General features: G+C 30.0%; 1 protein-coding gene across 4 annotated transcripts; it reads left to right on the plus strand.

Annotated features, from left to right (window-relative positions):
- The first annotated feature begins 34 nt into the window (after positions 1 to 34).
- On the plus strand, positions 35 to 16,685 carry LOC118064863 (uncharacterized). 4 transcript variants are annotated; one of them, XM_035079761.1, is made up of 13 exons: positions 35 to 984; positions 1,380 to 1,790; positions 1,849 to 2,044; positions 2,118 to 2,282; positions 7,545 to 7,672; positions 7,755 to 7,880; positions 8,921 to 9,275; positions 9,367 to 9,538; positions 9,638 to 9,737; positions 9,816 to 10,002; positions 10,083 to 10,220; positions 10,384 to 10,641; positions 11,293 to 16,685. In XM_035079761.1, exons 2-13 carry the CDS (start codon positions 1,407 to 1,409, stop codon positions 16,071 to 16,073), a joined length of 6,990 nt encoding a protein of 2,329 aa, XP_034935652.1. In that variant the 5' UTR covers positions 35 to 984; positions 1,380 to 1,406; the 3' UTR covers positions 16,074 to 16,685. The 4 variants fall into 4 exon arrangements, with proteins under 4 accessions (XP_034935652.1, XP_034935653.1, XP_034935654.1 ...); XM_035079762.1 differs by having other exon boundaries at positions 9,816 to 9,990; XM_035079763.1 differs by lacking the exon at positions 10,083 to 10,220 and having other exon boundaries at positions 9,816 to 9,990.

Below are 16,685 nucleotides of genomic sequence, written 5' to 3' on the forward strand. Positions count from 1 at the left end.
CCTGTACGTCTAATTTTTTATATTCACTACCTCTTGACACAAGGTAAAAGTCAATTGATAGTTGACAGTTAAGTAAGATTTATCGAACACATTTTCATTACTATTCATTTTATTTTATCAAACTTTTCTTCATTCTATTTTTATACCAACTAAAATTTACACCAATATAACTGAAGTACAAAATTTTACAAAAACTCGAAGAAATTTTGATTAAATTTTTTTTTGTTTTTCAATTTAACGTCCAAATATTTGGTCTGTAATCTTAATTACTTTCTGTTATTGTATATTTTCGAAAAATTATGTAGCTAAATTTTTTTGTCTTCATTTTTTTCGTTCAATTTCTGATAACATTCTATTGACAGCCTTCAAATAATTAACTTCTGCAATAAATTTCTTACTCAATCGTTTGTCTACACAATTAAGCTTTGTTTTTTCTCTCTCTTTCTCTCTTCTTTCTATTTCTTTTTCTTTGTACGTGTAAGTACAACACATAATAAAATATTTTTTTTATCGTAGTCACTTCCAGTTGTAGTCTGAATACCGCGAAGGAATTAACTTCTTATATTTGAATGGTAGAAACCGAGAGTGGCCAGTAAATTACAATTATAATTATTATAGATTAAAATTTTCACAGTGACAAGTGCTACTCATCAAACGAATGGAAATGAAATAAATTACAGTGTTCATAATAATTATAAAAAGAAACAAATATAAAATATTTAAAATCGTCATCTCGGCTATATTATTTTTGTTTTCCAATAATTTTTTCCATTACTATAAATTGGATCTAAAATATGGGCAGTGACAATAAAATTTATTAAGTGTTTGCGGTTAATCTTCACTAGTAATATCATAAGAATGTAACATAATATTTATAAGGTTTAATATTACAGTAAATTAAATTGATAACTAAAATGAAGTTTAAAAAGAGGTGCTTTTGTAAATGATTGCAAGCTCAAACATTGTGATTGAAGGAAGGTCAAGGTAGCCATTTATCTTCTCTGTGGATGATTAGTTGTTAAAACACCCACTCTTCTTTATGATATATCGTTATTCTATTTTAATTTATTAGAACAGTTAAGGAAACTTTAGTATACAACTTACACTTGACTTATTCCTAAAAAAAATATTAATTCTACATCAGAAAAGTTCTTCAACATATTATCATTCGTCGATTGTTTATATACTTTATACTATGTTCACTTTTAATAACCATCGAACATTTTTTATACAAAGTTTATTTTTGAAAAATATTTATTTTATTTGATATAACAATTATAATCATTATACCAGTTATATTTTATTTATTTTTTTTACAGGTAAGAACGTCAATTCCCTGTTCTCATGATTATTTTTAATTTATCAATATTTAATAAAAGTTAAAGGTAACAAACAAGATTAATTCAATGCAGTTGAAATTGAAAAAACTTAAAAAAATAAATCACGTCATAATGCCACGTGATATGGGAGGAGAGTTAAGTTATCGAATGAAATGCTACTGTATAGAAAATGAAAAAATTTTTGGTGATCTTATAATAACCCATCAAAATATGGGACATTTTTGTATAAATGAACTTAGTCAAGTTTTACCAGAATGTCCTAAAAAAATTCCTAATTTGGCTCAAGAAACTCTTGAGACTCCAGACTTCATGCTGCTTAACAGAAATATATCATTAAAAGAAAAACATAAACAAAAGTTGGCTTCTTTTTATTCATCAGTCCAGAATAAATCCAACATTTGTACTGTTAATTATAATGGAAATGCTTGTTCTACGTTAGAAAGAAGAAAGGTATCTTTTTTGTTCCGTTTAGTTATTTTGCAATTAGAAATAAAAATTTTTCTTACAGAGCTATCCATTGCCAAGTGTCAAAGAATCAAACGAAGAAATTCTAGTTTCATCTTTGGTAGATCAGTTATTGCTAGACATCTACAGATACCCGAGGCATGATTGCCACGGACGTTCAGATAGTGATTCGACTGTTTCATCTTCTCGACCAAGTCCCCATCATCATTATCTTCAAAAAGCTCGTCTTGAATTGAAAAGTGAGAACTAATTCTTGAATTTACTATTTGCGTATACGGATTTTAAAAGTTTCATTATTTGTTTTAATTTTAGGTCAAGAAGAACTGAACGTAGTGTTGGAAACTTTGCGCGTTCATATTAATCATGCTGGAGGTTTGCTTATTCGTCAGTTACGAAGGAGAGATTATCTACGGACCAAACGTGACAGACAATACGACGTAATCACTGCTCATCTTCAAGCTTATAGCAATAAAAGAAGTATGAATTTTATTTATCAGTATTTTCAAACAGTATTATCGGATAATCATCACACGTATAAAAATTTTTCAACTGGATAATTTTTTTTTTAATGATTTATTCACATTTTAAGGTTTTTTTTATTATACTGCAGTATGTCACGATATAATAATTAACTGACCCTCTTAAATTCTCACGTGAGCACAAGTTACCATGCATTTATTTCTCTTTGGTATTAGATATTCAATACTTTTTATCATTAGGTTTGATAAACCCATTCGAATCAGTTTATTAAAGAATTCATATTAAAATACGATCAATCGATTACCTTTGACGAGTAAAGTGAGGTCAAACATTTCTACTCTTTGATACTGCAGTTTCATTAGGATTTTGAATCTATATTTATTCGTAATTCGAAATAAGAAAATAGAAATATGGTATATATTTAATTTAAAATCCATCAAAGAGCAACATCTCGTTATTAAACTTTAAGGTTTACTGCTATTTTAATTAGTTTTTCATCTATTTAGTATTCCAACTAAAAATTTAAAAAAGCTTCAAGTTTAATGGATAGAATGCAAATGGCACTTAACAGTAGTTTAAAAAGCGCAATTTCAGACAATTCTTTATTCTGTCCAAATACTTTGAATCAATGGCCCCTGCATTGCGGGTTTCCTACAATTATCATCTCAGTTACTTTCGCATTTCCAAAAGTAAGAACTCATTTCATAGTTAATCCCGATTGTTTATTTTACATATTAATTTTCATAGTTAATGAAATTGAATTATTGATCAAAAAGTAGTAAAATTTAATCAAGTGGTTTTTCAATCGTTATCAATTTTAGTGATATTTCATGCAGATTAGGACGTAAAATACGTGGGTTAACTAAAACCACAATATTTATCAGTCAATTCAGTTCAGTAATGAAGTGCATAAACAAAATTCCGGTGTTAGTACCACGCGGTAAGAGGATAAAGCGAGTTTCGTGCACGTGGAGTGTGTTACAGAGATCAATAATGATACTTTTGGTTCAAATAATTTATAACACGCATGCTTGTGTATTACCAAAATTGAACAGCCTTTTATAGCGTATGTTTCTCATTAAGTTTGATACTTAGTTATTTTCTATCATCACTTTTCTAAATCTCTATAATTACAGTCTCTCAATTTAAATTTATCTTCATTATAAGTTGCTGACTTTACTTTTCTAAAACTTTCTCCTTTCTCAGTTGATCTACTGATTATCGACAAAATTGTGAGCAATCTTGTTCGGAAGTTTATTACAAAATAATTATAGATGTTTTTAAGGAAAGTTTTGAATTTCAAACCTAAATCATAGTAATGATGAAAATTCAAATACAATTTTATAAGTATTCAAAAGTTTTATTTCAAATTATAAATATGTTTTATTTCAATTTAAAACTTTACCAGTAAAAATGGAAAAATAAATCGAATATATATAACAAGAGAACATGTGTGTATCAATAGATGAAAAGAGAGGGAAGTTTATTCAAGATTGACCTACAAAAATTTTAGTTCATTGATGTGGGTATCAGTCATAAATTTGGTTTTGTTAAGTTTGGTTTTACATTCGAGTAATTTCTAATTTAATATTCCAACCGATTAATAGACACCCCTTTTAATGATATTTTTAATTAAGATATATTAAGTGTTCCATTATCATAAGTCCCTTAGAAGGCTATTATGAAAATACGTTTCCTTACCATAAAAAGGAAATTAGTATCAACATTGTTTTCTCTATTTGTTTAATCGGCTTTCTTTATTATTCAATTGAAATAAATGCTCAGAAACAAACAATCAACAGAATAAGCACAGCAATTTTAAAACAAGAAATGAATAAATTAAATGGAGAAAAATAGTAGAAAGTGCATTAACTAGATATGTGAAAGGGAAAATGTGATACAAAGCGCCTGCGTAAAAAGCTGTATATCTGGGGTAGTTGAAAGAATTTCAAATGATACCACAGTTAGTTGGACGGCACTAGAGGAAAGCCACCCTTCCAACAGTTGAAGCCCAACTGGGGTTGTGCGCGCGCGTTATGTATTACTAGTCTTGATAAATCCCTCTCTTTCTCTGCTCTCAGCTGACTCAACGATACCATCACATACAGCACGTTTAGTTCTAAATTTCCCAAGATATTGCAGTGTATTTATTTTTGTGAATTATGGTTATAATATTATGTGTGGGTGATTTTATTTTTTAGTTCAGTATTTTGTTTTATCTAAAAGACGTGAGATAACACAACTGTTCATCAATAACGTAGAATCGATACAGCAATGCGTCGCGGATTGCTTCTAAAATTGAAAGTAACTGAAGGCGTGCATTGAATAAAAATGAAATATGAATTTTCAAGTGGCTAATATTGTTCATACTGGATTATTATATGATTAATTTTATGAATAATAATCGCATGTACTTTATACCATCTACTTTATGAAAATAAAATATTTATCAATTAAATATTGATTGTTAGAATTTATAAAAGTCATTGGCTTTTAATTATTTTACAGTCAAGAAGTGTCAAGAATAAACTACTAAGATGATAAATAGATATTTTGAAAAGTAACTCAAAGTCATATGGTTATCGAAGTATTTTTTTGTGATAAAAATAAAAGAATTGAAGCAGAAAGTATGATATAAAAAATTCACCGCACATTGTTTATACTTTCTATTGTGATTATTTTTAACAAATGTAATTGTTTGGCTAAAAGAATATAACCAACCAAATGTAACAAAAATTTCAGTTGTTCTAAAAATGGATAAAACTCTATAAATAACTCAGAAATTAACATTTCTATCACTATCACTCTTCCAAGTGTTAGTAGTTAGTGAGTAAGAAAATTAAGTACTCATTAAAAAGTTATAAACTATCTCTTGAAGGATAACTTGAAGAAACTGTTGATAATAATGTAAAATGAAAATTATCTGACAATATTAAAGAAAATAGAGCGAGGTTATCAACATGAGGAGTGATTTCTGCCGGGTGTAGATTAGTTTTATGCCACACCAAGGGGAATGATTACAAAAAAATAGATGTAGTCAGGAAAAAAAGGAAAATAAAATCCAACAGAGATATACATCAATTTTATTGTGATAATTATACAGAAGATGACTATTGTTTGAAATAGAAAATTAATGTTCAAAGTAAATAAAAGCTTATTGAATAAATTATTCAACAGATATCTACTTAAAATTTATTCATTCAATATTTTATTTACACTATCAATTTGTTTATTCTTTAGTAGATAATTTACATGACCTCTTTACTGACTTTTTTCATGTTGGAAAAAATATGCGTGACTTGGACTTGGTTGTTAGTCTTGTCCGGGTCAATAGCAATCAATTTTAACTTCCAGAAAGAAAGTGAAGGTCGAGGTGTTTGATGAAATCTCCAACTTGCCGACGTTTTGTTGACTTTACTACTTGATTGTACTACTTTGTAACGACATGTGGTTAAGAAAGCATCACTGAATTCTCAAGAATTTTAAAATTTTATGGTACTAAATTATCAAGAACAATGAAATGTGACAATGGCTAGTATTGGATTAAAGTGATAAATTAATAAAAAAAAAATGAAGACAAAGGAGAAGAGACTTTGATAGGAGAATGAGTGGATTTTTTAATTCCCTCAAAAGCCTCGCGTCCGGAGCCGCGAACGTTGCTGGTACTGCTTCCAAGTACCAAGAGGAAGATGATGACGAAGGTGATACTTTTATGAAAGAGTTTTATTAAAATTTATTAATGGTTAAAATTGTTTGCTAACAACGACTTACCAGTTTTTATTCAATTTCATTTGCTTTGTGAAATAAAAATGATAAAGAATTTAGAAAAAAGGATATTGTATTTTATAAATAAAAAAATATGATGCATATTAAAACAAAAGAGAATATATGAAGTGTGTAGAGTTCTCATGCCAATATCAGAAACAAAATGATTTGTTCCATGATGAGAATAGAAAAATTCTGATTTTTTTGTACTTGACTGAAAATATTCTCTCAGTATAATATTTACATTTATTTTACATTTTTCCAAGATATTTAAAGATATTTTTTTAACTTGCTGCACACTACATTGGATACAAAAATTAAAAAAAAAATACATAAATAAAACGTGATAAAAACACAAAAAAATTCATAACTGAACAAGGATAAATTTATTTATTGACTATTCTGTTGAAATAAACTGACTCAATATTTTTTAGTCTTATTTGAATGTGAAGCTGAACGTATTTACAAATGTACTATAAATGGAAAACATAGGTCAAGCAATATATTGATATTTTCATGTATATTTGCTGGATTTATGTTGTATTTCAATATTCTACAAGTTGTAGTTTTTCTAGTATTAAATCTAATATTATTCGCTACTTCTCACTTTATATTTTCAATCGTAAAACTGTAAATTCAAAATATTCAACGTCATTCTGCAAGTGATGACATCGAAAAGATTACCATGAAGAGTACTTCATACACTCTCGAGATTTTAAAAAGAAAAAAAAGAGGGAATTGAAGAAAGTAAAAGAGAAAAGAATTATAATCAATAAAAAGTAATTAAAAAAAAAGGAAAAATAATTGTGCAATACTTTTGAATATTACCCACTCGGGTCAAATAGCTTAAATGAGGCGTGCTTAACAAATTGTAGAGTTGACCTATTATATGAAGCTTTAAATTAAATTCTCTAATTTTTCACTTTATTTGCACAAGCTATAAACAGGTTTTTCTTTTGAAATAATTTGAGCACAAGTGGTCAAAGTTAAGATTCATGAGTTTCGTTGAATATTTAGTAAATGGTATCATTATGATTATTAGATTAGGATAAGATCAAAGTGCTGATGTAGAATATAGACTTTTGACACCCATACAATTCAAGTGGATGATCGATATACTTGGAAAGTTCCAATCGAGTATCTCTTAATATATTGTTGTATATTAAGTTATTTCCGTCATCTATTTATATGAAAATATTTATTCTATATTTATACTACTTTCATTAAATATGATAATTGGCAGAGCAGAAAAATCGATTTTATTACATTACTAATGGTATATTCATTGACCATCACTAGTTGATAGATGTTTTTTTAGAATTTGAATTCTTTTTTGATAATTAAATTTACCGAATGAGTATCTCTAGACATCAATTAATTAGAATGATCATTAAGCATAAATAACGTCAATCAAATTTATATGTAGTGACAGATATAGCTAGATAAGTGGTAAGCTTTCAATTGATTTTAATAAAATGAAATATTTATTGACAGGTGAGGATATGAGAATGCGCTTCAGTTTGATGCCTCAACCAGGCGAAAGCGGATTCAGACAATGGCTCGATGCTATGAGAATGGTTGCACGACTTCCTGAAGGAATTCCTGAAGAGTTTCGTAAAAGAGTAAGTTCTTTAAAAAACAAAGTTTCATTAACAGCTGATTCTTTTAAATACTTGAATAATAATAATATTTATATGCATATAGCTGTGGCTTACACTAGCTGAGCGTCATTTAGAGCAACGTGGAGTAGACTGGAAACAGGCAGAGAAACTCTGTTTCAATGAATGGACAAATCCAGATGACGAAGAGCTCGGTATACAAATCGTCAAGGTAAACCCTTCAACTTAATGAGGATTCTTCACTAAAGTGGTCAAGAGCTTCTCTTTAAGTTTATAAAGTCTTGAGGTTAAAATAACCAGGTCATACTTGAACAAATTTTTATTCTTCTTCATTTTTTGTAATTGTCACGTCATGTAATATGTCTTGATTGAAATATTTTGTGAAATGTAAGTTGGAGATGAGATATTGATTTGAGATGTAATTTAGTTCGGAGGAGAAATGTAAGTCGAAGAAATAATAGTGAAGCCTCATTCAATAATCGCATTAGAATAATTTCAAACCAGTTGCAAAGAAAATCTTTTGCATTTTATTAAAACCACTTTAATGTTAGCTTATTGTTATTGTTGATTCAAAAAATATAAAGAAAATAAATAAGAATTCACGATAGAACTTTTTTTGAAGGATAATATTTTTATGGTATTGTATTTTTACAAAAATAAAGGTCAAGTATATGTTAGAAATGTATATAGATATTGTTCCTGCTAGGTACAATATATTTTTATCGTGTTATACAACACTTGTTTTATTACTTGTAGTAGAGTTTACCATGCAATCCAGTAACACGCTTCTATAAATTTTACAGTATCATCCTAAACAATTAATTCTATTTAGTATTCAAAGGGAAAGAGATTAACTTCCACATTAGTTTTCATTATGCTCAACTAGCTCTTATTTCATTTATCTAGTCACGTCAAACATTTTGCATATTTGTAGACTTACTGCGAATATAAAGTTATGTGATTTCTTTCTTTACATTTTGAAATATCAACGGATGATTTTAAGATCTCTAATATATTTTGATGAATCCAACATGTCCCATTGTTCAGAAAATAGAGTAATACATTTGTATCAAAAATAATCGTTAAAATGTATTCCCTCTTATGAAAAGAACTTTTTATAGATGATAAAAAAATATTGTCAATGATTTTTTTAGTTCAATAGTGAAAACCATACTATATTTTCGATTAAAATTAGTTTCATTCTTTGATAATTCTGAATAAAATATTTACATATTTATTGTTTTATTTCAGGATTTGCATAGAACAGGATGCAGTTTATTCTGTGGTGCAGCTGGCCGAGATAATCAAGCAGTGCTGCGTCGTGTATTATTGGGTTATGCACGATGGAATAAAGCTGTTGGCTATTGTCAAGGTTTAAATGTACTTGCTGCTCTTGTTCTTCAAGTAATTGATAGAAATGAAGCAGCTGCAGTGAAAGTGATGATTTATCTCATCGAAGGAGTCCTACCAGAAGGATATTATGCTGATAACCTCCGGGGATTATCTATTGATATGGCTGTTTTTCGAGATCTTTTGAAACAGAGGCTGCCTAAGTTATCAAAACATTTAGAATCTCTTCAATCTGACATAAAAGACAAAGCTACAGGTATTTATTTTTAATTTATCGTCTTAGTTAAATGCTGTTGGCTAAAAAGTTTAAAAAAGTATTGAACTAATTTATAATTTATCTATCATAGGAAGCAGTTATGAACCTCCTTTAACAAATGTCTTCACCATGCAGTGGTTTCTTACACTTTTTTGTCACTGCTTACCTCAAGATGCAGTTTTGAGAGTTTGGGATCTTATTTTTCTTGAAGGCGATGAAGTTTTGTTGAAAGTTTCTCTGGCAATTTGGGAAGGGATTGCCGAGTGCGTACTTGAGAAGTTTTTCAATATTATCTCTTTTGAAAGATTTAGAAATTAAGTTACACTAAACTATATTGATGTCTTGTTACTTTGATCTTTCAGTCGAATCATGACCGTCACTTCTGCTGATGAGTTTTATAGTATCATGGGTGTTTTGATGAAAGAGATGCTCGAGTTTACTGACACAAATAATTTGATACAGGTTGGTGAAAAAAATTCTATGTAAATAGCTAATTTCTTTTTTTTTTGATACATAATTTGTGAAATATTATTTATGCAGACGATTGTAAATATGGGTAATTTACAAGGTATTACGAACTTAAGAGAAAAACATAGATATAATATAACTCCTTGGACCAGAAAATTAAGTGATGATGAAGATACTGATACTGAAGATGATGAAAAGATGGCTGTTGCTACGGCAGTGTTAGGTGTTCCGCAGCGGTTTAAGAAAGGTTTTCACAATTGTTAATATTCTTTTTTCTTTTTAAATTACATCTTTTTAGGAATTTTCTTCCCTTTTAATTTATCCCCTGTTTAATTTTAGATCGTCGATCAGCATCAAATACTTTACAGATGCTTAATCCCAATGAAGGAGAAAAAATAGCTTTAGACATTGGTTCTTTAAAAAAACAATATGCCAAGATAAGAGAGCGTCAACGACAAGCTCATATAATTCTTTCTGGTAAAAAATCACCCCTTGAGAATCAAATATTTCAATCAATGAACTATCAATCCATTTATAGATAATCGCAGTCCCATAGTACTTTGATTGGTTGCCATATAAATTATTTATAGATTTATTCGAAAATGTAGAAAAATCACTTATTATTATAAATTTTCTATAGCTGCGTGTGCGAGGCAGACAATGGTCTCAACTTCCTCATCTCAAGCGATGAACCACCTCTTAGTTGGAAAAAGTGCTTTAGTCAGCTCCAAAACTAGACAGCTACGGCCTCCTCCGGGTTCAATACCCCAAAAAATACGGATCAATTCGCTTCATGGTTCTAAAAATCAGGCTCGTCGAGAAAAACAAGGTATCACGATTCACTGGAAAGACATGAAGGATTTGAAAAAATTAAAGGATCCGAAAAATGAACCAGCTGGTAAATATTTTAATCTATTGCATTAGTTTAATAATAATGATTAATTTTATAATTTACATATTCAACTAGAAAACAACTTAGTTACTTATAAATCTTTCGATAAAAAAAGTGTCTTTGTTTAAATTTTTAATTATTGATAATCCATTATTATGTTTATTTTTTTCTATAAAGAACTCTCATAAAACTTTTAAATTACAAACACAGTTTCATAAAATTTTCCCGCAACTTCATTTATCCATTGCTGGTAAAGTTGAGATTGCCAATTGGAAACTCGGAGTAGAGCTTTTACGTTGGTCGATAGCTTAGGTTGTGGTCCTACAACTTTTACGGAAGCTTGCATGATAAGTAATAGAAAGTTTCCTAGTTTACTATCTAAACACTAGAAATTCACCCAGTATTGATAGAGGCGTGGTAGGAGAGGTCAATGTCCGCTCGTGTTGTCGAGTCTGATTATTGCATTGCCTATATCACTAGTTTAGTGATATAATCGTTAATATCGTGACTTTAACAACTTATTTAACTCATTTCTGATTTTGCAACTGTTAAAAATAAGTGTTAATACATTTTATATAATTTTTATAGCATGCACTCTAATTTAAAGTAGAAAATAGTTTGTTTTGCTCCAAACTTATCGATTTGTTATGGTTTCAGTGACAGATGAGGGAGAGTCAGAGTCGTTTCAATCCTCTGAAAATTTACCAACCAGCACAAAATCATCAAGGAGAGAAAGTATTGACAGTGACAGTGATAGCACTTCTACAGAGCTTTGTGATGAAATTGAACATCTTAGTGATAGTGAAGAACCTACTTCTACATCTGATTACTACGTTATGGCTTCTGATGATGACAAGAGTCCCCAACCTGGATCATCTCCCATCCCTGGAAAAATTTTAATTCATTCAGTACAAAATTCTAAAGATTGCCCTCAACATTCTACACAGACGGCGGATGAAATGAGTGAAGAAAATTTAGATGAAATTTCGATAGCTAAAATTACTGATCAGATAAGAAGACTTTCTGCTGATGATAATAGCCTTGAAATTTCTCATGTGTCACTCGATGAAAAGAGTGAACTTGAGAATGAGGATGGGAAAGATCTAATAGATGAATCTTTTCAACAAGCTGCTGAAAAGAGCATTGTGAAACCAATGTCTGACGATTTTTTACATAATTTTGAAACAAAAGTAGATAATGAAGTTAAATTTAATGATGATTTTGAAAATTTGAAAGAAAAATCGTTAGAATTACTAAAAGATGACATTACAGAATTAACTGTGAATGTTGAAAAAACTAAAAAGACTGCTGAGCCAAGTTTAAGTACAGAGTCATCCATAATTAGCTTGAAAGAAAAGACAGATAATGAGGAATTAAAATATTCATCACATTCATCAAACTTTTTATCAGATTTTGAAATAAGCACTTCGTCTAAAGTTCCTATTTCGTCAAAATCTGACATAATTGATGGTGCTATAAAACATCCTAATACTTCTGAAACAGAATTGGATGTTGGTAATGAAAAAAGATCCTATTATCCATGTTCATATGTTATTGGTCATTTGCCAATTTCTCCTGTCACCGTTGAACAAAAGCTTAGTAAATTAATTGATTCAGATTATAAGTCTGATCGAGAGTTGAAGTTAAATAAATTTGATCATATTTCAGACTTGGATAAAGCAGATATAACTCCAGAGGTAATTAGATCTGATCAAACATTAAAACTAGATAAATCTGATTCAACGTTACACTTAAATAAACCCGAAAGAATATTAGAATTAAAGAAATTTGATAATAAACCAGAGGTAATTAAATTTGATAGAATACCAGAATTCAAAAAAGCTGATACATTACCAGAATTACTAAGACCTAATCGAACATTAGAATTTTATAAATCTGATTCAGTATCTGAATTAAGTAGATCTGATACAACTCCAGAGTTTAAAACAACTCGACTATCAGAATTTGACATGGCTTCTGATCGAATAATACATTTAAATAAAGAGAAAGAAGATTTTTCAAGAAGAGAAAAAATTGTATCTGAAGATTTAAAAGATAGAAATCATACATTTACATTAGATTCGTATTCTCAAGATTTGAATGTATTTCAGGATAAAAAGAGGAGCCCCAAAACACCGGAGAGTAATGTATCATTCAGTTCTGGAGAGACAATGGGACCAGATTCAAAAGTCTCCAGTATGGCTACGAGTCCTCGAACGCCAATGAGGCCGGATTCATGTAAATTTGACGCTGATAAGTCTGAACACTCTTCCACATGTTCAACTTCAAAAACATTAACACTTGCTTCAAATGATTCAGAAATTCGACAGCTAAGATTGCAAGGAGACTCACAATCTGAAATAACGAGACCATCTTTTGATAAATCTACTCCATCCACTTCTATAAGCACTGATTCGTTGAAAAATAAATCTGATCCAAGTCCATCAAAGTTAATAGTCAGTAGCTCTAGCGATTCTTACAACAGTCCTAATAAAACTAAATATTCTGAAAGGTCATTTAGTTCTGGACTTCAATCACCAATAAGTGCCAACTCTATCAAGTACACGAGTAATTATGGAGGGATTGATGATATACCTGAATCACCAGGTAATACTTCAGTTATTTCTCCTTTCTATCCAATTTCTAATCCGAATAGCAAAAAATCTTCTTCTCCAAACCGAGGAAGTAATTCAAGTTATAAAATCAGCGTTGATAATGAGAATAAATTTGATGTCAAATATTCGAATATTACTTCTGAAAATTCTATAAAACCAAGTTTATATTTAAAAGACATTAACAGTTCATCATTTTCACAAACTTCTGATATAAAAATATCCAAGAGTGACGATGATTACGACTCGGGAAGACCATTTGAAGCAGAGTTAGCTGCCACATTGAGCAAAAAAACACAGCAAGGTAAAAAAGAAACAGATTATGAAAAAGAAAAAAAAAGTAGAAAGTATTTTAGCGAAAATATACAGGAAGAATTTGTTGTTGGAGATGATAAAAATAAATCTTTCTCAATGGATGGAAAAAGAGAAGGATTTGACATCCATTTAAAACATTTGAAATTGTCGGATTTTCATAACGACGGTAAAACTAATAATTTTTTATTGCACACTGAATCGAAGCCTGTTGAAAGAAGCTGTAGTAGTTTGGATAAAAGATTTGGTGAAATGAAATTATCAGCTTCTGCTGAAGATTTCTTTTCTAACAAAAAACGAAGTAGTGATATTTTAGCAGATTTAAGGCATTTAGAAGCTTCTTCATCAGAAACTCTATCAACAACAGATGCTAATATCACAAGAGCAACTGGATATGATTGGGAAGATTTGAAAAATTTAGAAGCAAGACGTCAGGATACATTTAGTGATTCTGCTAGTCAATTTTCCAAGTATAGAATAGATATTCCAAGTATCAGTATCACTGATGGACGAAAAGGATATGTTGTAGAACCCAAGATTCAAATCGATGAGAATAGTGATAGTATTTTAAAAAATTACACTCAAAAAAAAGCAAATGGAGAACCAGATGATGATAAGGAAGCAAAATTAGGTGTTTGGACTAAAGTAAAGCCACGTAAGAGAGGCGAAAATGGACGTAGAAGTAGTAATGATAGAGCATTAAAAATAATTCAAGAAAATTCAGCTATTCTGCATAAAATACTTACATGTCAAGCAAAAAAATGTCTTCCAGATTTAGAGGAAATATCAAAAGAAATAACCATAAGTCCAATTAATGAAGAGATATCAAAAATTTTCAGTCCTATCTTAGAGAAGATGGGATTTAATGAGCATGAAATAAATGAAGAATTAGCTAGAATTAATTTTAAGGATTTCGACCAAATGACAACAACTGGTTCAGAGTTTGATGCTAAAATAAACGATGAACTTTTAAAACTTTCTATTATAGATGATAATGATTTGCCAATAAATCCCGTAGATACCGATGAGATAATTGTTGATGATTATTTAGATACCAGAGAAGCTTTAATTGATAAACAAATAAATGATGAACTATCTAGATTATTAGTGAATTTTGACAGACGATCGCCAGCATGTCCGAGCTATTGTGAAAAATCTTTGAGTCAGAATCAAAGTGATTTAGAAGCTCCAGATATTTCTAGTATCTCAACAAATGTATTTTCTTACAACTCGTCTAACGATTCAATTGATACAAGAAGTGATCTTGGTTCTATTCAAGACTCTGTTATTCAATCAGAAAAGTTTCCACAGTACAGTGAAAGTACACACGACTTTCGAGTAAATTCGACAAAATACGAACTGCAAAACTTGTCTCCGAAAAGTGATATAGACATTTATCGTGAATTGGAAAAATTGGATAAGATATCGTCTGCGCGTGTTTTTCCAGTGACTACGCCGTCCACTATAACACAAAAGTTGATTTCACCAAATGCTTATACGACTGAGTCTTTATCCTTTTCAGAAGTACTATCCTCACTAGAATATCCTACTAAGCCGGAAAAACCATTTGAGACCTCGCCTTTAGAATGTCCTCATAGCTCCACCTCCTCATCCTCCTATAAGCCATACGATTTTCAAGCTTTAAGAATTTTATCTCATAAATCTTCCAACAATCCATTTGCCGTTCACTCATACAAAAAGTCACTTGGTTCAGACTTTGAATTTGATGATGATGTTGCCAATAGTTCAAGAACTTATGACATTGATTTAAAGAGACAGATTTTATCAAAGGAAATACTTGAATTTCGCGTTAGATATGATGATGAGCCATTACCCAGTCAGCGAATCCATGAAAATAATTTCCCTCTTGAATCTTATCAACCAGGACTACTTGAATTAGATCGAGGAGTTTCGTATTATTCTGAAAAATCTCCTGTACTCAAGAGTTTGACATCACCTTCTGAATTCTCTTATGATAAATCTAATACTTTTAGCCAAAAGAATGTTCTCGCAACAGATTTTGTTTATCCTAAAACCCCAGAGAATAACTACGAGCGGCAGAGTTATCAAATATCTGAAAGTGAAAGTGAAGTTGGATCTTACGTACCTTTACGACGACGAAATTCACAAGCACACTCACCAAACTATCAGTTCACTAGCCGAGACTTTGGCTCTATCAACACCTATACTACTAAACTATCGCCAAGTTTACAAGCTGCAGGACCAGCAGAATCAGTTTCTCATCCAGAATTCACAGAGAAGCATGGATCGTTGAAATATACAGAAGTTCCAGTCAGAGACTCTATCACCTATCGCAAAACCTCTATGACTTTGGAACCTTTAGAGAATTCTAATAGAGTTGGTAGAGCAAAATTTAATGACACACCAAGTCCGAAGACTCAGTTTAATCCTTTTCCTATCAGAAATACGACGAGAAGGCCGAAAGAATTGGGACTAAAGTTAGGTCTTTATTCACCTACTAGTTTTGATTCTGATCAGTCCAAGAGATCGTAGTTTTAATTGTCATTAATAAAGTCATTGTATTCATAAGATTTTCACCACAAAGCTGATAAAAACTTTCAAATGGCCTAATCTCTTAAATTCTTCTAATAAAGTTTATATGCAATGTGAATAAATATTATATTTCAAGTGAGTAAAATACTATTCAGTAATTTGAAAAATGATCTGATTTTTCTCTGTTAAACAGTAATTCTGGTAATTGAAGGCTTGCTAGATAACAAGTCGTTATGCCACTAAAAGTGTGGTAATAAATCAGAGTGTTTTATCATATTTGAATATAAATAACACGACTAGAGATACAACAATAATAATTAAACAACGCTCAAGTTATAATTTTCCAAACTATCTTTTTCAATTTCGTTCAATGTTACACAATGGCTTGTAATTTTTCTATCGAACAGTCAATGGAAAATAACTGCAATTTTTTCGGTAAAATTTACATTGATTGTAGTACACTCGTTTTTAATTAAGTATTGGTGTAATTAAAATGATTGTGGAGTAATAATTGGTACTTCTATGTAAAATATCATCTAAATTATTTGTTTTTTGCAAGTGGATGATATCTGTTTTAATTTTATTTTTTAATTAAACTATGTATTGTAATTA

The sequence above is a fragment of the Chelonus insularis genome, unplaced genomic scaffold (assembly GCF_013357705.1).
Source record: "Chelonus insularis isolate UGA/USDA-ARS -01 unplaced genomic scaffold, ASM1335770v1 contig_25_pilon, whole genome shotgun sequence".
Taxonomy (NCBI): Eukaryota; Metazoa; Arthropoda; class Insecta; order Hymenoptera; family Braconidae; genus Chelonus; species Chelonus insularis.

What these genes read in the sequence shown, in the direction of transcription:
- LOC118064863 (XM_035079761.1), top strand. Translation starts at nt 1,407, where the DNA reads ATGCAGTTGAAATTGAAAAAACTTAAAAAAATAAATCACGTCATAATG. An exon ending in CTGAAGAGTTTCGTAAAAGA is followed by an intron (nt 7,673 to 7,754) that starts GTAAGTTCTTTA and finishes ATATGCATATAG; the next exon opens with CTGTGGCTTACACTAGCTGA. An exon ending in TCGGTATACAAATCGTCAAG is followed by an intron (nt 7,881 to 8,920) that starts GTAAACCCTTCA and finishes GTTTTATTTCAG; the next exon opens with GATTTGCATAGAACAGGATG.